Consider the following 23667-nt stretch of genomic DNA (forward strand, 5'->3'; position numbering starts at 1 on the left):
ATTAACTATTCTTGCTTATTACTATTAATTATTATTGCGTTAACGTTTAGTGTTTGGGGAGTTGGTGGTAGTGAATGCGTTGTATCAGCAGCTTCTTGACGTAGTTTGAATGAGTCAAGGATATAAGGCGCGTTCGTAGCCTTTGATTCTGTGTCGGCTTTGTGGCGCAGTGGGAAGAGCACCATGTACCTCGCGTTCCGCCCACAGGGTCGTGGGATCGAAACCAGGCGCCGATAACTATTTTTTTGTATAGTGTAGGGGGAGGGGTGCGGACGGACAACAACGCTGCACCTGTTGTTGAGAGCGAGGAGGGTACGGGGGAGAGACGCGCACCTGCGCCTCGCCGCGACGCGCATGCGCAGGGAGCGTGTGGACGCCGCCGCCGACGGTCGAGGGACATCGTGCGACTAAGCAACGCTCCGCGTTTATAACGAAAACGTCTATGTCGGGACTTTGGCGCACTTCAAATCTGGCCCCAGGTTGTTTGAATTGATCCGTAGGCATTGTCGCGTGCTGTACTCTCGCGTACCTCTGCTACGGGGGGACGCCGAATGTTCGTAGCCTCGTGTCCCTGTCGCCCTGGAGCGACATCGGTGGGAGACAAGGCCGAAGAGGCGAGCGTTCTGACCGCCCGCTGTGCTGATCGCGTGCAAAGGGCAATGCGCGCTCGCTGTCGAATTCAGACGCGGCTAGCCCGGCTTCAGCCCAGACCGGGGGTGGGTTCTCGGAACTGCGTGGCCGTAGTGATGCGTGGAATCTCAGCCGGCCGAGAAAGCAGCGCGGAGAGTGGTCTTCGAGCAGCGGAAGGAAGCGCTGCTCAGGAAAGCCATCTCGAAGACGAAGGGCCTCTGGCGCAGCTCGTTCGGCTTTATTTCGAAATTAACACCCATCACTGGTCCGCACACTCTGGTACCTGAACATCCTCAACCACGGCGCGCCTCATTGCCTAGGTGTCGCTTCGGCACCTAATTTGAACTTGAACTTTCTACCAGTTTAGACTTCCTATTCCGACATATAATTCTCGCCCTGGCTTAGTGGCTAAGACTTTGTTCTGCTGTGCCCGATGACGTAGGATCGATTCCTCGTGTTGGTTACCTGTTTGGTGTGTACCAGCACTTCAGCAGAGTCCGATCTCCTGAATGCGTATGGTAATGTATGACCAAATTCACGTGTCTCGCATTGTCAGCCAGCTGTCTCCAGTGTGTTTTCGGCCACCTGCAATTTCTGTCCCTTGCCGGGCACGCTATACCATCAAGTATGGGAGTGCGGACAAACCCCAGGCCTACCCCCCAACCCTTTCCCCTATTACGAGCAGTGGGTGGCCTGCCTGAAAAGTCCAGACCCTGGGACCCAGCATATACTGGTGAAGAGGGCCTGGACTGCCAGCCAAGGCCAGGGCATCCCGAACTAGGGACGCCCCCCACCGGGCGGGTGCCCTAACAGCAGCACCAGCGCTCGTGGAATAAACATTTATTCCTCCTCCTCCTGCTCCCCATTGTTCATATTAACTGGAAGTTTCTATAGTTGACATACGCTGTTAAGAAGAAAAGGGTTCGCGCCGTGAACTTGACCACGAAAAAAAAGGGAACCGTAAATTGCCGCTAGACAATTCTGTTGGATACCTGAAAGGTATACAACACAAGCCGACATAATAGCACACGTGGTGTATACTGCTATTGACTTGAATGTCTCCATGACATCATCCCATCCCATTAAAAACACGCGCTAATCTACCCAACGTGCGGCGCGTCCTAACAACCGTGGCGCCCACAGCAACGTACCATGCTCAGTCACAACCTCCAAGTCTGCATACAGAAAATACCGGGCTTGGCACTGTTAGGATCGGCCAAAGCGGGCCCGGGAGAAATTCCTCGCAGGCTCTCTAGCAAAATGTACGTGCATGAGTCACCCGGAGACACGAGGCGGCGAGAACCGCTGGCGCCAAAGGCGACGGCGGCAGTATCAAGTGGCAGCTTTCTACCCTCGGTTCGCCGGACGCTGCGGGTGGCTTCTTTCCTTCATAACCGGCCGATAGAAGAGTCTATAGAAAGGAAACTGCTGTTTCAAGCGGCCAAGGTCTTCGGTTTCCAAGCATCGGCGAGAGGATGAGGTCACTCATCTTCACATGCTGGGAGGCGAGTTGAAATTCCGTTCTCACGGGGCCTCCAAAAGACTTCCGCGTAGTGGTGCAACTCCGGCACAAGACATGTTCGATGACGTGGAAATTCTCCCTTTCCAGCGACCGAGTGGCCCGTGTACATCAGACCCGCCTCATGTCGTGGACGGTTCAAGTATCGTCACCTGCCCACCTGATTGGACAACTTTCGTAGAGCTAAATTCCCTAGCCAGGGATCTGGGAAATACGAACTCTATTTAAATGACTGTATTTGTGTTATCCTTGTACTCCTGTCTCGATTGTGACAATGTAAAACAAACCTCCTCTGCAGTTCCGTCCTGCGTAGTCATCTCGAGTCTCTAGTCCGACACCACGCCGAGTTGGGACCTGCGGGCCTGAACAAGTCGGGCAACCCAGGGGCCCCTCATCTCTAGCAGCACTGTGTTCGCTTGATTATCAAGAGGTCCATGGTTCGGAAACCTGAGAGGGGAAGCAATGTTTTTTCAGTGTTCCAGCTAGTGCGCAAACTCGGGAGTCCGCCTACGTCATAATACAGGTCAATGAACGTTCATGGCCTGTTCATGAACAAGCCTTTCGCTAGTTCATGAGGCGCTAGTCTGCTCGTCGGTTGGCGATCCCCCTCTCACGAACACACGCACACGCACACACACGGAGACGGAAGAGGAAGACCAGACTGATTGTGGGGTTTAACGCGCCGACGCAACGCAGGCGATGAGGCGCGCCGTAGTGGAGGGCTCCGGGTTAATTTTGACCACCTGGGGATCTTTATCGTGCGCCGAAATCTCGTACACACGGGCGTTTTTTGCTTTTCGCCTCCATCAGAAAAGCGGCCGCCGCGGCCGGGAATCGAACCCGTGACCTTGTGCTCAGCAGAGCAACGCCTTAGCCACTGAGCCGCCGCGGCGGGTAAGAGGAAGAACACTTCACGTGTGTGACTGACGTGCGCTCGAGCAGGCGCAAAAGCCGGCTTCACTGTTGCAATACCCAATCTGCGGTGGTGCACCCTTTACAGGCAGTGCAGTTTTTTTATTGGTATTTTTTGCTTACGCCGCTGGACCAAGCTGAAGCTTAAACAGCTCGGCTGTTAAAATCGGCTCCTTTCGAAGACGCTGGTCGGGGACTGTGTCGAGGAACGCGTAACTACAGGCACTCACTCAGCAACATTCGCTATTCAGGTGAACTTCAAACTGCCCTTAAGTTTCTCGCATTTGTTGCATTCAGTGGAGAAATAAAAATTCTGGCTAACTTAACCTCAATAGGAATCAGTAAATTGTGTTTTCTTGTAACGTGTCATACTAATTAAAAGGGACTAGTACCACTCTTGGGTAATGCAAATGTGCGGTAGCCATCCTCCAGTGTGCTTGGGTGTATGTCGTCATCCTTGCGGAGAGGTGTGGAGACGCGGAACCTGGATTTAGTGTCACAGACAAAAAAGCGTTATGAAGGAAGCGACGGCGAGCTCTGGACGACCAAAAAAGAAAAAAGTAAACTCGGACCAAGCGCCAAGTTGCGCATGGCAGTCGAAGTGCAGAGAGAGTCGTGGTTACGGTAGTGAGCCGTGTGTATACTTTCTGCTCCTCTGCCCGTGTTGAGCGCGCTGCTAAACTTCTGTTTGCGAATTCGCACCAACTAGCCCGGCGTTTCTTTTCTGCGGCAGTAGAGGAACCTTTGCGGGTGGTCGTGGAGATGGGCCTCATCCATTCATTCGACCACAACCCGCAGTCTGCACCTTTCAATAGGGCGCGGTATTTGTTCAGAAGAGGTCACTGTGCTACAATTGCTCGCCTGGTGGTTCCTGCAGTCACAAAATGAGCCCATATGGAACCACCGAGTGTGCAATCACATTTCTTGTGCCGATGAATGGTATTCACATTCACCTACGAATCACAACATGCTCCGTGTATTGGAGGGCGAAACAGTTTCACGAAGATTACTATCCCGTTATGACGTGTGTACAAGCCTTTCTATTCCCGTCGTTGGTTTAACCTACACCCAAGAGCGGCATTCCTATTCACGTTTCTGGCATGCGCTGTCCCCCACGTGCCCGCTGTACGCAGCCCACCCGGATCGACCCAGGTCAGCCGGCACCGCAGTTCGGTGTTCCGATGGTCCCGACTGCGCAAACACGATGGCGTGTGGTTGCGCGTGTGTCGCACGCTTAGCTTTCGCGTGCGGCTCCAGTCACGGGAATAACGTTGGCGAGCGAAGGCTAGGAAGCCCTCTCGTGGAACTGCATGCCTCGCGCTGTTGCTAAACATAGGGTAAACGCCGCGAGCGCCCATAATTCGCTGAGGCTCGCTTAGGAGGGAACAGCGTGCTGCGAGGAGCGCCGTGTCACTGGCGATTCGGGAGCGGGGTTTTACAACGTTGGATGGTGGAGTTGTCATTGCTGCTCGTGGTGTGTTCTACCAGTCACCTGGAATTGTCTGTGCACGCCGGCCCGCTACCGAAGAAGAAACGACGCCATGGTCACACTGCAGAATCCTCGTGGTGGGGCGACTGGAAGAGGTATAAAGCGCGGAGATATGGCAGTTTTTTTTATTTAGGATGTGCTAATTCGTTGTTTGGCATTTAAAGGCGAGGAAGGAAATGGGCAGCAATAAACGACGCAGATAAGCTTCACTTGAGCATTGATGAGTGCGTGGCTAAGAATGACCAGAGTGTGTAGCGGCAATTATCATGCTCGGATGAAGCGTTGTGCCGCCAGCGACGGAATCGCATTGCAGGCGAAGTCAAACTCGGTCAAGCTGCGTATCGACGTGCTCCGGCGATATTTTGGGACGATTTAAAGGGTATGCTGTTATTTATAAATGTTAAAAAATTACCGCATCAGGTTTATAGCCTGGAATGTGTTGGCCATGTTGACTTTTTACATTTTGCGCGGAAGTTTTTCGAGAGGAAGGTTTGTCTTGAAGTGCTATTTCCCTCGCGTCACATTTTCATCGATTGGTTGGCTGTGATGACACACCCTCACATATGCGGGGCGGGATTTAACGGATCGCGATCACGTTTAGCACGCATCAACTGATCGTGAACAAACAGCGAGCCTTGGAGGTGGCATGATATGTCAAGAGAGGTTCGTGCCAATTAAATTTTGTGACTGGCCGCATCGAGCATACTATACGTATCTCTGAGTAAACATATGGCATGATTTATCGTGGTTTCATGCCCTGTAGCTTCTTTTTCAATTTCAAATGCCGTTTATTTAATAATTCAGTTCGATGTTTTCTTGTAGTATCGGCGTGTGAGATGGCGTATTACTGCGGAAGGTCTCCTAGCCAACCTAATTACTTTGCTAGAAGTCATGGATTAATGAAACGCGAAAAATGAACCAGGACGCACAAATTGCGGAATTTCTCCCGTGCAACTTAAAATGATGCGTGGCCTACTTACAAAAACAAAGTTTGGAATTGTGGCTTTCTATGCGCCATTATTGAAGCTCAACGAAGAGTATTTTTCAATTTTGTGTCTCTTGGTTCAGATTTTCTTGTTCGTATTTCATTTGTCCATGGCTGTACGTGTTTTTGATCAAAAGTATGTTATTTTCATTTATATTGCAGTACTACATAAGGGCACTCCTGAGTAACAGTGACCGCCCGTGGTGCATCCACAGGTGGTGCCTCGTCTTGTAAAAAGATCCCAGATTCCAGCAATGCTGCACTGGACAGGTGCGACTATACCAGGAAGGCTCCCACGGTGGCTGGAGCACTCCACACCAAAATAGGGGTCTGCCACCCCCATGTAAATTCGTTCACAGCCTGCCTATGAACCGACGACAAAACTCAATGCCCTCAGTCGCCAGCAACTGTACAGCACCAAAATGAGGCGGTGGTCGGGCCAGCGGCACTGTAGAGTGAGAGCGCTATGAATGTCTGGGTTCGGAGAAGCCCCCATTCAAACTTGGCCATGTTGAACATTAGCTTCCTGTCGAGTTAAGCTAGCTTCACAGCACTGAGATGTACTGTGATTCATAAAATACAATATTTTAAGAATAAGCGAAATTAAAGGAACAGCCGGAGGCTTAACAAATTGAATACCGGGCATATTCGGTGCTATCGATGGCGTCTATAGAGGAGAGAGCTTAGATTTGTATTATTGATGGGAACTGAAAGTAATTACTCGAAGTCTTGTTTACGACAGCAGTGGGCCGTTGAACCGACCTAATCTGGTAGCTAACTGTTTAAAAGAAGTCATAAGCATTTATTTGCCTGAAATGTCCGGATGAACAGAAAAAAAAAAATAACAACGCAGTGTTCCGGCCCCCGCGCCACCTACCGTAATGTAGACGGGCTGTTTTTCGATGTTGTTTCATGCCATGTCAACCTTCAATTTTGTTTTTCGCCAATTTCAGGTTTTATTTTGAATTTTCGCTTTTTTGGCCCACAGGTTGTACAGGCTGAACATGCCAGCGGTTACCTAAGTGTAGCACTGCTGAATTTGCCGCCTAGACTCGAAAATCAGCGGGGAGGTTAGTGCCAGGGGAAACGTACTTGGAAACACTAATATTGCTAAAAAAGCGGGTAAATCAGCCGCAAAATTTCTGAACATGGCCCACTGTACTTAGACCTCGTAAGGTAATTAGTCAGTGTTGGCTACTAATTTAAGTGCTCATTTCCGAGTCGCTAAGTATACGTTGTGGTATTTTAGTTTGTACTATATATGTTTGACGGTTGGGTCCGGTGTTGTCCGATGATCAGACCGATTTACTTTGGTCAGTGGATATTTTTCTTTTCCAGGCGAAAAACAAATAAACCAAACTTTCCCGCGTTAAGATTTAAGCAAACGCTAAATCGTTATCCTTATTTTACGGTGGATCATGAAAAAAATGAAGCAAGCTCACACTAATACTTAAGACTTGAAGGTAACGAAGCTTTACGCAACCTTCCCCACCATCACGAAGGTTTAAGTGCACGATTACAGCCGATTTGCATCTTCTTCGCTGCCGAAACGACCTTTACTCCGGCATTGTTGCTATAAGTTTGAGCTTCTGTCATTTTATGGAAGGGATATTCATTGGACATCGCCTTAGAAGGGCATACGCTATGACGTCTTTCTCGATCCGAGCAAGTGTTGTCATGATTACAACGACCGCTGCATTTTTTTTTGGCCAATCTTGGCCAATCTTCATTAGTGGGTATGCTTGGCTTGACAAACGTGCGTCAGGGACGCTGGGCAGTTGTCGCACGGCACCCACGCACGAGCGATAGGCATCTTCATTGTTTTGTTAACTGCTAGGCGGTCGCCGCATTCTTGTCCCATCTCCCTAAGTGGGTACGCTTCGCTGGACAAACGTGCGCCGGGGACGCCGGGCAGTCGTCGCGAGGCATGCAGAGACGAGCGCCAGGCATTTTCTTGGTTTTGTTAACTGCCGGGCGGTCGCCGCGAGGCCCGCTCTCACGTGCGCGCGCTCGGCAATTTCTCGGTATTTTTAACTGCGGACACGAAAAATTATGATTCGCTAAACAGCTTCGCTGTTAACCGCGTGTCTGCTCACTTCGCAGCAAACGTCGTCGAAAGACGATAGTCTTCTGCCGTTCATGCCATGTAAACATCGCTCTTCTCTTTTGCGCCCACCTCTCACGCTCTTCCACAGCCGCTTCGCTCCTCCCACTATAAATACAGTGGAGCATTGCTCAAGTCCATTCAATTTTGCCGTGTTCCAATGCTCGCGCGGTCGAGTGGAACCATTTGTTACTTTTGAACTTGGAACACTTCACGGGGGAGTGCCGCGAGCGCTTCTTGTATTTTGAGGTGAAATCATTTTTTTCAAGGCGTATTTTTTCTTTGATATCGCAATATTCAACCAGCCATGTATTCTTAATTACAAGAACAATGCAAATATCCCTTATGTATTCATGTCTTTCTAAAGTATGCCTAATGATTCATTTCTGCGCGTCAATGTTGACAAGTATGAACATTGCCACCAAACTTAGTAGTTTAGATATGCTTGGCCTATAAACGACGTGTTCAATAATTCTTATGGCCACTTTTCTTGGCCAGGTTTTGGCCTTTTTTGGCCATGTGGCTTTACCAGAATTAGTATTCCGCGCATAAGATATAAACGCTGATTGTCGTTGCTGTCTTTGAAATGCTAGAAAAAGTACTCGCTGCTAATGTAACCCGCATATCGCAATGTTTGCTCTCCTTATCGCTCCGTCGTACGCTATTAAACATGCCAGTACGAGGATAATCACGCAGGGAGCCACGTTGCAGTAAACCTTGTTCACCATTCTCACGAACTTTCTTAGAAGGCCAATAGCGCACGTAAAAGTGCGCATGAACAAGGGAACCGAACAGCGCTGCCTGCGTGGCGAGTCTCACAAGAAAGTAGCACAGTGGCGAGAGCTACCCGCAGGCATGGTCCTTTGGTCGGAAGTGCCGTTTTGACGTGTTTTCGGTGGGCCTGCCTCTTCCCACCTCTGCCTCTGTTTCGCTTGCCTTGCGATTTCGCGCATTCAGTTGTGGGGGCAAAGCTTAAAGCATTGCTCCACATATGTTTGTACATTGTGTCACTTATATTGCAGATGTATGTTTTTTTTTTCTCCTCCACCAGGAAAACCGCCGCAGGGGCCATAAATATAACTTTTGACCTCGTGCTCAGTCGCGCAGCGCCGTAGCCACCTAGACAGAACACCGCGTTTTAGGCAGGAAGGATTAGCATTGCATGAAAAAACCGTTGATGTACTGGGCATAATGGTTTTCATTTTGCTTCACCGGCGAAGCTTTAGCATTGGCAAAGGGAAGGTGACCGTGCAACTAACTGGAATAATTCCCGGGAAGTATTTGTCCGTACTATAGGGTGAATTGACATTCCTTTCTCCCTGCAGCTAGAGGGGATATATTCACTACTGAGTTTACGGATTCTTGTTAAATGTCACCCGGTTTCGGCCCAGTCCAGTGCGCCTGTGGTGGAGCAATTGGTTGCGAATGTTTTGCCGAAGAGCGACATGAACGGTCATTACTTAAGCCTCGCTTCAGCTGCCCGTTGAGGGCACAGGAAAGCAGTGGCCTTTGACAGGCCACGGAATCAACTTAGCCAGCCTAGAAGCCTTTTACCGCGTCCCATAGCCCTGAAACTTGACTAGACCCTTGCTATTCTCGGTGTGTCTCGCAGGAAGATATCCTCACTTGCTGCTTGGTGGTTAGTTTGTTCGTGGCTAAGTGTCTCTGTGGCTGTGGAGGTGTTTTCAAGCCACCAAAAAGAATCTTTCTGAACAAGGCTGCCATCATTTTTTATGTCCTTGCGTGAGTTCGATGCCAGGTGAACAAAAATTCTCTACTCCCCCCTTCCCCCCCCCCCCCCCCCCCCCTGGCCGGGGCACCTTGTTCAAATGTGGTGGTGAAGCCTCCAGAACTTGGTAGCGGTGGGGGGGGGGGGGGGGGGTGACACCGTGGTCCCCGAGCCTCCGTGTCAATGTTGTTACCGACAGCGATGATGGGCTTTACCCACTGGGAAGATGGATGGCGGCTATGGAGCTGTTCCGCTCGCCTGAGTGCAAAATAAAACAGTAAAAATCACCCCCCCCCCCCTCTCCGTAGCCGCAACGCGAGACGCAAGAAACATAAGAAGCACCAGAAACACAACTGTTCTTGAACACAAAAAAAAAAATGGTACGCATGAAGGCATAATTCCCTGTAAATGTAGGGTCTTTAGTAGGAAATCTGAACATCTACAAAACATTTCCAGAATACACGCTTGGTTTAATGCGTCTGCAGGAGACCCATTTAAACACTAAACGGGCAAAATTTCTCCGAATATGTGGTTTTTAAAAGGACAGTCCTCTGCACGCAATCCTCTGATGTTGTGGCTATTGTTCTTAAAAGGGTTATTGCACTTCATCGGATATGCTTTCAGCCAATTCTTGTAGGTGCGGTGGTAGTTTGTGCACTTGCCTCTGGTAGATTGGGCCCGTTGTAATCACATCTGCTCATACATCGTGAGTTACGAATGTCATAAACTGCCTGAAGAATTCATATTAACCAGGAATTTTAATGCTGATCATCGCCTTTGCGAGTTGGAGCATGTCGATGCCAGGGTCCGACAAATAAACATCATAGCTTTGACTTTGGTAACTTCGTGACAGTTTAGCAAAAATATGCAACATGTTACAGCACAAAACATGCCGCGAAATTAGTCTGGCAGTAAGCTCACCTACTCTGCTCCGTTAAGTCAAGGGGAGTTCACTCCAGGAGCCGTATGGTGGCGAATGTTTTGCGGTTATAATGGGGCCAATTATCAACCCCACAATATCGATTTTTTTCGTAGATTACGAGGGGCAGCTGCATGTAAATGAGTTAAAAAGGCTGAAAATGTACTGCATATTCACAGACCATTATGATATTTGCGAAGCTGCGCGAAGTATCACCGCACACATAATGCAAGCCCCTCAATCCTGCATGCGGCGATCTTCCCCTGATAAATCAGCAAACTCAAAAACCGCTTCCCGACGCATCCTGAAAAACACTGGTTCACTTGTCTAATGCTTCTAATCCGTTTATATTCATATTTTGATCATTAAATTATTGGTACTATATGCCGATATTTCAGTTAACCACCATTTACCTAGACACCACCTGTAACGAATTCTACATGCAGGCTTTATGACGCTGCTTGGCCGGGTAGCTCTCGCGTCATCAATCGTTACGATCATTTAGTTTCGAGCGCATCTTAAAATATAAATAAAATATTTTACGTCACTCTGGGAACTACAATATTTGGGTTGCATAATAGAAATTCTCAATTTATACATTCTATTTTATAAATGATATTTTATAAATATTTCATAAATTATATTTATAAATTATATTTATAAATTATAATTTATAAATTATAATTTACATAAACTTTTTGTTTTTGCACTTGGCTCTGTCCCCGACACCTCCGCGCCGTAAACCATCCATATCGTGCAGAAATGCTCTACTGTCCCACCGCAAAGTGTTTCGCACAAGGAAAGCATTCTACCTAATAAATTGAATGCATCCATGTATTGAGGGGGAAAAGTCGAACCATGTGAATTGGTGTGGGGTTGGTCGTTGGTTAAAAGGCTGTTCAGGGTTCTCGCATCAGGACTTGGCGAAGATCACATTGCGGGGGTGGCCTGCACGCGAACCTATCCCTCATACTCATTCAATCGTATAATACATTAACGCTTTCTTGTACAGTCATGTGACATTCGCAAAGCCTGTAGCTCCTTAGCGCCTTGCTTCAGTTGGGTTCCTATCTTCGTTGGTGTATACTCCTTTACCGCGAAGCTGTTCGAAGTATGTTTACCGGATTCTTTCGTCGCCGCGTGGTCGTCATGTAGAGGGAAAAGAAACTTAGCCAACCCCGTCAGTCCTGAGGATCGGGAGACATGCCATTTTAATTTGTGTGTTTATCCCATCTCTTATGTGCCATAGTCGTCCGATATTAGGGGTCGAATGCTCCGCCTGTTTCTTCTCCGCATACGGAACCACTAGGTAGCCCGAGGTAGTCGCTGGGGTACGCTTTCCTCGTTTTTTTGTTTGAGCCTTCTGGATGAACAGCTGGAATGCTTTCGGTGCGTCTTTCGGTATCTACACTGTGACTCTTCTGCTTTCGTTTTTGAGCATGCAAAAACAAAAGTAGAGGACGGCGCAATGCCCGAGTAGAACCGCCGGGCAATTCCCTTGATGAGGATTGCCCAGCTGTTCAATCCCGAGGGCGGCTGTTGAGTTCCCTGGAGAGGCGGCATGCTCTCTTTGACTGTGTTACTCTTCTATACAGGCGGCGCGCATGCGGATTGTTTTTCCCCTGGGTAGGTATGGGCTGCATGTGGGATTTTTTTTTTTTAAGACGATAGTCTTTCTTGGGCTACTTAAACCCAGAACTTTTGGTCTGTGTCTGTCTCTCTGTCCGTCTGTCTGTCTGTGACTCTATTCAGCCACCAGGCCAAAGTAAAATGCATACTGTGCAATAGTCTTGTGTACTCAGAGCCAAATGTTAGCGTCTAAGCCCGGTTTATATGCTCATACTTGCCAATGTTGTTGTACATGAACAAGACATTACGTAAATATAAGACCGAAAATTAATACAAAAGGGATATTTACAGTGTTCCTTTATTAAAAAAATCATTGATGAATGGTTTTTCGATAACAAATGATATTCTACATCTACTGCACAAAACCGCCGCCTGCTGTTGCCCGCGCCACCTCCTGGCGGCATATGAGAAATCACGCGGCAGCAGCAACGAAAGGTTCCACTAGCTAGGTTCCACGTTCTGCTTGGAACGCACGTGGAGCACGGCAACGCGGTTCTATAAACCTTGAAGTCGGCCGCCTCAATTCACGCGAGTCTCCGCCGTATTGTAGCCCTGGCATAGAGGAACCCGGCCTGTAGCACTGGAAGGCGGTAAATTCAAATCGCCTTGAGCAAACCTTTAGTGTGTTTACCTTGGGATGAGCCTACGGAACAGGAACAGCATGAGAGGTGAGCGGGAAAGCAAAGGGGGCATTTCCTTGGAAAATGTCTACAAAGGCTATCGTCTTTTGACGACAGTTGCAACGAAAGGAGCCGATACGCGGCCAATTTTGTACATTGCTGTTGTGCGTAGAACGCAATGCGTTCGTACTAGAGAGCGATCTCGACAGTAAATGAACGTTGACCGTTTGTTTTTCGTTTTTAATGCCAGGTGGGTTAGTTAATTAAGAAGAAACCACTCTGGCGTGATAAGAGATAACGAGCTTGAGAGCCAGCAAATAGCATAAACTAATTATACAAAAACACGCATTCGTGTTTAGAAAGATCTGCAGTCTTGATGAAGCAGGTCACTTTGAAATTCTGCTGTTTTCTTTTTCCTTTCCACGAGTTTTTTTTTTTTTTTTTTAAGTGCGGCAACATCGTGTATAGGCTGTGAGAAAAGTGGCTTTAATTGTGCGCAAGTTTGTTCCCAAGGAGGAAGGGGCGACGAGCTCTTTGTGTCAGGTAATGGTATCTAATCATTGTAAAAATGCTTAGTCGTATATAGCTGCGCGTGAAACAGAAATAAGTAACTTTTAGAAATAAGTAACTTTTAGTACATTTTGAGTTTTGAGTCCGAGTGAGTTCTGAGTTTTGCGCTCAATGTGAGTTTGAGTTTGAGTGAGCGCAGATGTGCTGCTCATCATTGAGTCTGAGTTTGAGTGAGTGGTGATTCGAAAAAAAAAATTGTGAGTGAGTTTGAGTGAGCCGCGCCAACTTTGCCGAGGTATGATCACGTATAACACTCTTCGTAACGTGCATAAACGAAGTTAGCGTTAATAAAAAAAGGTTGGGTGTTTGGGTTTTGTTTTGAAGGTCAAGGGTTCGAATCTTGGCAAAACCTCCCAGTTTTTTTTTTTGTTTTTGCGGTGAAGGATTGACCACCTTTTCCACCGCGGAGCGGTTGTAGTAGTCGTAAGTTCGGTGTTGCAGAAAAAAATACCGAGAAAATGCGAACCCTCGTGAGGGCATGCCTCGCGGTGACAGCCGAGCGTACCCGGCATGCGTAGTGGCTTTGGCGAAAAAAACTCCAGCGCTGTCATCAAGCGCTACCGCGCATGCGAAAAAAAAAAAAACTCCAGGGCTAATGGTTAATTTGAAAAGACACCCTGCCGCCCAACGTTTTTAGTATCTATAAACGTTGCTGACGCCGAGGGGTCACCGCGGCCGCCGCATTATCTAGAGAAGCCATTACGGATAATTGGAGACATGGCTACGAGAGTACCAATCCTTCCTGAGACGACTTGCACATCCCGGCACCGCTGCCTCGAGTCGATGATGAAGAGCTCGTGGAAGTCTACATCCAGCATTTGCCGCGAAGAAGACGACCTCTTCGATGCATATGACGGCCATGGCTGGCACTGCAACTGTGCAAATAAACAATTATGCTGAAACGTAACTATGTGTCCGGCAAAGCTCACCTACAACAGCTTCGCCATTCAAGTCTTGCGCGTGAGTGCAAGCTCCCCTGAATTTTTACTAGGGTACACAAAGGGTACAAGGTACCTTGACTTTTAAATGTACAAGTGACGTTAGACTCTAACCTAGGCAGCGCTGAAATTTGTCTTCATAACTGATTATGAGGTTTAACAGCCGAAAATACATAGGTTCTGAGGTGCCCCGTCGTGGAGGGCTCCGGATTAAGTTTTACCACCTGGGATCTTCAATACGTGCGCCGAAGTATCGACACACGGGCGTTTTTGCTTTTCGCCTCCATCAGAAAAGCGGCCTCCGCGGCCGGGAGTCGAACCCGCGTCCTTGGGATCAGCAGCAAAACACCTCAGCCACCGAACCACCGCGGCGGGTTGAAATTTTTGTTGCTCACGCTTTGAATTCGAGTAGTCCGTACATAAAATAAAGGTAGGACATCAAGTTTCAAGGAAATAAGCTAATTGTTCGAAGTGCGTTTTCGTTTATAAAGCTGTGTTATTTTGTTCAGGTTTGACGGTGATAACTTCAAATACATTTTTCAGCATTTCAAAATTGGCCCGCAAGAATCCTTGGCAATGCATAAAGTAACTTTATGGCAAATCTAGGGTCCTGATTGCTGCATTTAAACAATCGAAAATAACTGTTCATAAACAATCAGAAACAACTGGAAAATGATTGCAGAGCTCATACAAACGTGTCTACCAACGCACGTCGACGCAGCGGCTGACGCGTGACTTCGTCGGTCTCATGTGGTTACCCACCTTCTCCTGCGTGTCCACGCGCTGCCACCGAAAGACGCCGCGCGGCGCGTGACTTCGCGCCCATTGGGCCTTTATAGTGTAAGAAATCTAACTATATCCACTGATGCAGATGTAATCTGCGTGCCCCGTCCGTTCGTAACGGACATGGTCCCACCCGCCATGTGACCTCGTTGCGTTGCGCGAAGGCCGCCAGGTCAAGATCACCGTAAAAGCGCTGCAAGGTCGCGAGCTGATGTCCGGGCGAGCTTGATGTAAATCTTCCACGGGGGAAGGAACTTCATAACCGACAGTGAAGTAACCCGCAATATAGTGACCAGGACTGAAAATTTGTTACGTCTCACCCATCTTCATTGACGTCAGCACCGTCACGTTGATAAAGTGCAGTGCAGGGCAGTGGTACAGCAGTGGGTGCGAAACTAATGAATCCATGTAGCCGCCGCTGTGGCTCTGGCGCCAAGGCGTTCTGCTGCCGAGCCAAAGGACGCGGGTTCGATCCCGGCCACGGTGGCAGCTTTTCTGATGGAGGCGAAAAGCAAAAACGCCCGTGTGTCGAGATTCCGGCGCACGTTAAACATCCCCGGGTGGCAAAAAATATTCCGGGGCCCTGCACCACGGTGCGCCGCATAGCCCAGGTGAAGATTCGGCGCGTTAAGCGTTACACTCAAATTACACTCAAATTAGTGAATCCATATGGCCAAAGAGGCTCGAACGATCAGAAAAGGTTCGCAAACGCCGACTCCACGCAGCTTTGCTGCTAATCATGTGTTAGTCATGTAGAATTTCGTTGAGAAAGGAATTCCGGCTTGGTTGTTCCGCAAGGTTGCTGGCAACCTAACGTAACGAAAAAGGGACACTCTCAGCAATGTCTAGTGAGGTATTTCGCCTGTTTCGAACGGAAAAGCCTTAAATCTGTATCCGTAAGGGGAGGTAATTCACGACCAAGAGCATCGATCGCTAAACTCGTGCCAGGATGCACTGCGAATCAGCGTGGAGCGTAGCACAGGATAGTATGTGAAGCGTAACGCATTATATTTAGGCGTCGTGTCAGTGTAACTAATTAAGCGCCGCCTTTTGCACGAGCTCTTGGGTGTGCTATGAATGGGTGGAAAATTAACTTTCTACGAACTCGCACAAATGAATGTGACCTAAGCAAACGTGATATGCAAGAGTAGAACCTATTTTTCCGGCTAGAGCTTTCATGCAGGGCACACCATGGTTTTCGGCGAGAGTTGAGGTAAACGCACAAACGTGCTGTGTATGTCCTTGAGGTTAACTCTGGCGGTTTGCGCTGTTCGGCAGGGCCATTTGCAGGTATGTTATTGAAAAAATAGGTATGTAGTTGAAAAAATAAAATAAGCGAGACCGTACGTTACCATCACCACGACGTGAGTACATCGTCAGCGTCCCATCCCCTCTGTTCAACCATGTGCCATAGTGGGACGTTCTGCTCCCCAGGGCCATGGGGTCTGTGACTCCCAGGATGCCTTTTGGCAAAAAGAGAAAGTGGGTACTCATTTGTCTCTCAACTTGCTGGTGGCGCGGGTCTTGTAAGTTCCTGCAATGACGTCGTGGCTCTAAACATAGAGCGCCCGGTTTTCTATATCGCAGCCGCTCCTCCACCGTCTTCACGAGTACGGCGCTCAGGGTCTACAACCCGCGAGCGTGCTGCGTGCACGCCCGCCGCACCCGAGCCTGTTTTGTCTCGCTGTTCCCTCTTTGTGTAGCGTTGCTCCCCTGAGAGCTATGGGGGCTGGCTGCCGGAGATACGGAAGCGTAGGTCTCCTTTTCCAGGACGAAGCTTGTAGCCGTATTCTTTTGGCAATAGTTCTGGGCCTTGCGTTGGTAATATCGGGCGTCAGTATTTCATATTTTGTAAGGGTTTTGGGTGGTCAGCGAAAAAATTCGCGGGACCATTGAGAGAAGCGTATTTCTGTAAGACAAGAAGGTGGTAAGTGGCTTAATACAAAATATTGTCGTAATTACAAAAAATATTGCATACAACCTTCTGGAAGTGTGGCTCCACCGTACCTACAAAGAAGCTTAAAAGTAGAGAGTAGAGAGTTTTAGCAGTCCGTCCGTTTCGTCGTGTACGTTGTTACCGGGTTGACCTGGACCCGCCGGCGCGCGCAGAAGGGCGAGGAGGAAGGGCGAGGAGGCGCGGACATTGCCAAGGCAGGCCCGTTGAACTAATCCTCCTACTCCGACGAATGCTTGTGTTCCGTCGTGTACGCAGTTACCGTGTTGACCGGGGCCCGTCTAGGCACTTGGGCATTCGTCGCGGTAGGGGGATTAGTTCCGTGGGCCAGCCTTCGCCATGTCCGTGCATTCGCCACGGTGGGGTGAGCTTCCTCGCCCTTCCGCGCGCGCATGCGTAGTCGGGTCCCGGTAATCACGGTAACAACGTACGCGACGGAACAGACGCACTGCCAAAATTCCCTATTATGAGGGTTTGCAGGCGATCCGCACCTGCGTGTGGGTGTCCCGGGTCTATGGACTTTTCGGTGGCCCTTGCAGCACTCCAACGCTCGAGATTTAGTGCGCGAAATTTTGGCAGGACGGAATAATGCGATCTCGCTCTTTTATAACCTTTAATGCGTGTTGTTAGGGCAGCCCACGTGCGCACATCGGCATTGCGCAACAGCATTTCTTTAAAAGGAGCCAAGTTCTACTGTGACATGAACAATTTCCCCATCACACTCTTTAATAGCAGGGGCCGGGTGACTGGGATGTTGAACTAGTTTAGTAATGCTATTTATATAAAAGAATGAAGCACCTCCATCACGTTCCCTGTGCAGGTAACTAAAGCTGTATGGCCTTGGACATAGGCTATGTCCAAAGCCCTTCCATACTGCTTTAGCTGCGTTGTCATTGTGGGGGATCCAAGAGGCAAAGCAGGACGCAGACGCCCGGCTATCGTGAAGCAATGGAACACACTCTGAGTGAGGCAGTGCTCGCAGCTTCGTCTTCCTTTCTCAGACCGTCATTTTCCTCTCCCTACGCCCATCTTACAACAATCATTATAGCTGTGGGAAACAAAATGGCAACACTGCTCAATACAATGCGTGTACCAGCGGTGCAGTGAACTATAGGATGCTACCAGCGTGCCGCGATAGCGGGGTTGCAGAGCTGGTGGCGGAAACGGCGGTAGAAATAACTTGGCGGCTTTTCCACTTTCCGGGCCCAGTGAAAAGGAGGGGGATGGCAGGTTCCTATAACATTCCTATTGGACTTGCCATCGTATTGGACTTACTATTTCATGACCCACGGGCTTAAAAACCATCGTGCAAGAATACGAAAAGTTGTACACATACATATAAATGTTCTCAACCGCCTAGTTTGTTCATTTGAGAAATGTGTAACTTCTATACTAAAATAAATACACAAAATTCTCACTTGTTAGACGCTAAAAGTGTGTATGAATATTTTTATTTATTTAGAGATGAATAGTTGCTTCTGTTCCTGTCGCTTGCGCTGTCAGGTGCTAGGGGCCTAGTCAGGCGACTATTACAGTGGCCTTTTGCCTCTGCACCATGGCAATCTTTTTATTGTCAAAAGTTCAATAAATAACAGCTAATGCTAACAGCTAATAAATAACAGTTCAACAATGAAGTGACGTATTTCTAAACGAAGCAAACTATGCCTTTAGGCACATTTCTGTGGATTTGTACCCTTTTTCTTATTGGTACACAACGCTTTTTAATTAAGCCCGTCGGTCATGAATCGGTAAGTCCCAAAGGAATCTGATCAGGTGAGCCGCCTTCAGCTGTACGGCGGGCGAAAGCAGAGTGGTGGGGCCTCAGTCACAGCCGAAACACTTACTTTGGCGTACATAGTGTACGCCTCCTTATTTTGCACCATTTTCTCCCTGGTGCACCGGGAAGAACGAAATGTGCTCTTTTTAAAACATCAACCCGAAAAGAGAGCAAAGAAACAGTAGGGCACAACGTTGAGAAAAGCAGGAACAATTTATATAAAAAGCAGCCGGCTTTATATCTTACTGTACCTAACAAATCAATATATTTCTATCCTACAAACCTTTTTGATTCCTTTTATTGGAGATTACTGACCTTTTTTCTTTAGTGTATCGGAATTATAACGGCAGTTGACACTATTACGTTGCTATAATGTGACGAAAAAAAATATTTAGAGTTTCTGCCGCAAGCGCGTGCTTACGCTCACAATTTGTCTTTGTTTTGTTGCGCAGCCCACATGGAAAAAGGGAGCAATGGCTTCTGCACGTTTCTTCTCACGGCTATATCCATTGTCTTCATCGTCCTGACGTTCCCTTTGTCATTATTGATGTGCATCAAGGTATGTGCCCACTCATTTGAGCTTATCTTGCTTAAACTGTGGCTCCGACATAGCATAGAAACACATCCCGACATAGCATAGAATCATGTATACAAGGGGTAGAACTCTTACAGTAATTGCTTCGCCTGAACCAGAGCACAAAATTGATCTCTTCAAGCCGCTTTGGCCATCGTTGTAATTAAACGGACACTGAAGTGAATTTGTCAAGCTCCCGTTTTTGCTTGCAGTGTGTAGACTGGCTCAAATTAACACACTATTCATCGTTTATCCGGTTGACAAATCGGTAATTATTTTACAAAGCGCGAAAGAAGAAAAACTACTATGCGCGGTTTGCGGCGGCCGCACCAACTAAAGGCTGTGACGTCAGGAGGGGGGGCACCGTGATTGGACGATGCCCAAGGTTAGCAATCAAAAGTTTCGGTTCTGTAAAACAACATGCTTGACATCTGATGGCGTTGTTGGATGGGCATTCTCGATTTCTCAATTATCGCCGTACCGCGCTTCTGCCATGTTGTCGGCTGTCAAATGTCTAAGATAAACCTCCCAGGGCGGCTTGGAATCGTAGAAATCACTAGACGAGGCCTACGCAGTGGATGAACGCCCTCCGCGTCACCGCAGACTCTCAAATGCCATGCGCTTTTCCCGCATATTCGGAGCTTGCCTCACCCATGTCTATTCGTAAAAAGCTAGTTTGCACCAGGCCAAGGGTGTGCTGATTCAGGCCTGGGCCCACTGCCCGCACGCAGTCGGTGCTTGTGGCAACAGCACGCCAACGAGAACTCGCTAGCGCGTCATTGTCAGTATGCGCGCGTTCGGCGATCTCGCTCGTGGAGCAGTGAACGTTACGGCCCAAAAATGATGAACTCAGTTCAGAAAACAACGGCCGCATACGAAAAAATCAACTTACAAAAGAAAAATACATGTACCCTCGGGGATTCGAACTTGCGACTTTCAAAACAAATTCCAGCACCTCAAACCGGTAGGCCACAAGCCGGGGTTGGCCAGTTTGGATATATAAGGTTTATAATGTATGTCCAGTTTACACTTTTATTTATTCTAAGCATTTTAAGTACTTTATGTGACTATTTGGTGTATATCACTCCTGCAGTAAGTGTGCCCCAAACTTCCGCAATATCTCACGTCTAGCAATTGCATTTCTTTGACGGAAAAGCGTTCGCAGATGTGCGGTCGTGCTGCTGACCGCTGTGCTTGTTTACCCAGCGCAAAAAGTGCTTCCTGCTCCCTAGTTTTGCGCTGTTCGGTAAAAGTTTCAGGTGACTTTATTTTCTTAGTACCTATATTGACTTCGCTGACTCTTCTCCCGCCTTCAATTGGCCTTAGATTTTCCTACTAGCGTAAAGTCAGCGAAGCGTCGCATGTGCACTTGTGCAGCGCTTATGTGGAGCGACCCGGACTCTGAGTTTGACACAGTGTACAAACTAACAAAGTAAGGAAAGGCACATTCTTTCATTCACAAAGGTGTTGTGGCTTAGTTTCAATTGAGCGAGCGAATAGCGACGACCCGTCGGCGGCCGGCGGACGAAACGCTGGGCCGACTGACTCGATCGGTAGGTCGGCTGGTCGGCGAACCGTGCAGTAGCGCAGCCATTTTCCGCCTCATCTCCTGCTGACGTCACACGAAAACGCCACAGAAAATGGGCGAGCGTAAAGAGAGGAGGACAGCATTTTCGAATTGATTTTTCTACTAAATAAATTCGCGTAAACGCGGCCAGAGTGGTCGAAACAATGCCTACGGACTCCGAACTACAGTTTGCGCTAGTAATCCCGCAATGTTTACAAATCACTTCAGTGTCCCTTGAAGTACCAAACACGTTTAAGGAACCACGCGGTTTCTTTCACGGGGGATGTCGCACGTATGTCTGGTAGTAGGACCGGCGCCATGTTTGTGCTTCCGATGAAGTCGATAAGTCTTACGAGACTATGGGAACAGTATCGCTCAAATACTGGCCGATTGGTCGCAAAAAAGGCTTCGCATTACGAGCAGAACGCAGCCAACTACTCTGATGTGAAATTTTTTACCACTTCGTTACTGAAAACTGTTTTCTTAAGAATTCCATCGTCCGTTTCTAGCTGCCTCCGCTTTCCTCATTGCAGTCTCTCGCTACTACCGTCATTCATTCTTTGGTGGATTCTGCATTCTCTTCTATACTCCCTCTCGCTTGCTCGGTTATGCCGATGGCGACAGCTGCCTATCCTGGAAATGGCTCAGCGATGATTAATTTTTTCGGAGAAGGCGTAAACGTATTCTTAATGTGGTGTTCGTCTTTGCAACAAGCAATTACGTCTGATAATACCGCGTACATTGTGCGCCTTGTGTGCGTTCTTCTTGTTTCGTCCCCGTTGAAATCTGGGTTCGCATAATCAGGATAATCGTACTCAGTGAACGAGCAAGCGTCCGAGAGTGCGAACGTCTGATCGCTTTTGCAACTCCGTAACCGAGTCTCATCGGGAATCGGGCCGATCAGTGCGCGTACTCAAATCCACCGCTCGCTAGCCGTTCGGACCATGCGCGCAGTTGGTGCATGCTGTACCGTCCCTGTAAAGTATATTGCTTTCGTCGTTTTTTTTTTAATAGAGCCGCGAAGACAAATACAAGTTGGTTTTATTCCAAAGAAGCAGCCTTTGAGAAACCACTGAGCTGTATCCATCCACGAAAGACATTTTTTTAAACAAAACAATGCAACAAATAGGGAAAACAAAGTTTAAATTTCGCGATACAGTGACGCAACATGGGTGGGAGTGACGCAACAGAGGCCTGCACTAAAGCATATTTATCAGTATGTTAACTGCACGTTAGCATTAAAGTGACACGATCTAACCGAACTAGAGGCTGCACAACAATCGCCCAGCCATGTTTCTTGGCAGTGTCTGTGGTCGGCAGCCGCTAATTGCACCAACATCGGCGACGTCGTAAAGACGTCACCGAAAGTTGCTGGTTTGTCGCCAGTGCTTCATCTGTTGACATTATCTCCATTATTTCTTTAGTGTTTGTAATAAAGTTTGTATTGTTGTTACAAGGACAAAGCAATCTTTTCAGTCAACCAAACTTTTAGTCTGTCTTTATGGTCCCTTTAAACGCAGAGTAGGCTGAAAATTTGTTTTAAGGTTACCGATAGCCTCTCATGAAACGAACGAAAAGTAACCTACCGGTTGTGCGTCTTAAAAATGCGACATGCCTCGAGGTATAACACTTCCCTAGGTGTTGCGACGTCGTTAATTAAGCCGGCTATAAATTGACACGCACATATCTGCACATACGAAAAGCTCTTTTTGTGCCAGCTGTATTCAGCCGAATAAGTTACGCTGTTAACTTGAGGTAAAATAGTGCAACGAAAACGAAAACTTGCTTCGAGAAACTTTTGTGTGGCGGGCGTACTGTGTGGCGCCCTGTTTCTGTGTTGCTATTTCTCCGCGTGGCGTCGTACGATGCGGCATCACGATTCCTTGTCACGACCGCAGAGTATTGTAAATCGGGGGGCAACTTGTACGCAAGAATGTGGTTCTATTCTGACGAGACTCTGAACGTGGAGTGTACGAGTATGTATATATTTTTACGTGGCGGCAGGGCTAACAAGACGAGCAATGATTAGTGGTGAAACGATCTATTTACAAAGAGACGGAATCTATTTACAACGCGGCCATGACAGCTCGAGCTGAGACCGTGCCACCTAGTGCTTCATCGTCGTCGGCGTGGGTCCCCTCGAGCTATGTGCCAGTGCCCACTACTCTTTCCCACAACAATACAATTATCTATCAATCGGTGTCCGTCCCGGGTTGTAATAGGTGCACATGTACAGGGCATCAATCGTGCGTCCATGTTTCCATCCCGTCGTCGCCGTTGGCAGCCTTTATGTCAGTTGCCACACGGAATACTTTGACCATCTACCTGCGGGTGGCTTGCGTCAAGACAAGCGAATAGTCGAGTTAATGCTGAGATATGCCTGCCGTAACGTAAGAGCTTTATGACGTAGGCGCCAGGAGCGATCTTGATCTTTTCAGACGTTGCATTTCTGATGGAGGTGAATTGCCGAAACTTACTTGGGCAGGAGATCTTGGCCCCACAAGAACCTCCCATTCTGTACATTAAACCATAACCCTTGAGTACACGGCCCGGTTCGAATGCTGGAAGTACATTCGATGTCGTAGGCTACGAATGTGAAATGTTAGACGCGATAATCGAAATGCAACTCTAGGAACACTGCGACGGGCTATCATTTAAACTGTGTCTTATTTTACAAACACACTGCAGCTTTTTCAAAATCTAATCTTGGTACGTGCTTGGACCGCTTGCATGCAGATCAGCTCCTGTGCAGCTCACAGAAACCGTATTGATCAATTTATGGTATGTTCAGAATACCGACGCGACACCCATCGTGAGCTATGGACGCAAAAAAAAAAAAAAAAAAAAAACACGCCGTTTCACAAAGTTAGGTTGGCTGTGAAGTGAAATTACGTCATTGTTCAAAGATAATACCACAGTTGCGACAACAGTCTGAACTCGGAATTACCCGTACATTCCGTTCTTCTTT

The 23667-nt window shown here is 48.1% G+C and overlaps 1 protein-coding gene across 3 annotated transcripts in view; it reads left to right on the forward strand.

The window, feature by feature from the left end:
* Window positions 1-23667, forward strand: part of LOC144142021 (stomatin-like) — a 120302-nt gene that overhangs the window by 11859 nt on the left and 84776 nt on the right. For all 3 annotated transcript variants that reach the window (XM_077673450.1, XM_077673457.1, XM_077673462.1), the window contains exon 2: window positions 19011-19117. In XM_077673450.1, coding sequence (XP_077529576.1) covers window positions 19011-19117 — 107 coding nt within the window. The remainder of the gene's footprint in view (window positions 1-19010; window positions 19118-23667) is intronic.

This window comes from Haemaphysalis longicornis, unplaced genomic scaffold, assembly GCF_048455015.1.
Source record: "Haemaphysalis longicornis isolate Haplotype H1 unplaced genomic scaffold, Haemaphysalis longicornis Haplotype H1 scaffold_1, whole genome shotgun sequence".
NCBI lineage: Eukaryota > Metazoa > Arthropoda > Arachnida > Ixodida > Ixodidae > Haemaphysalis > Haemaphysalis longicornis.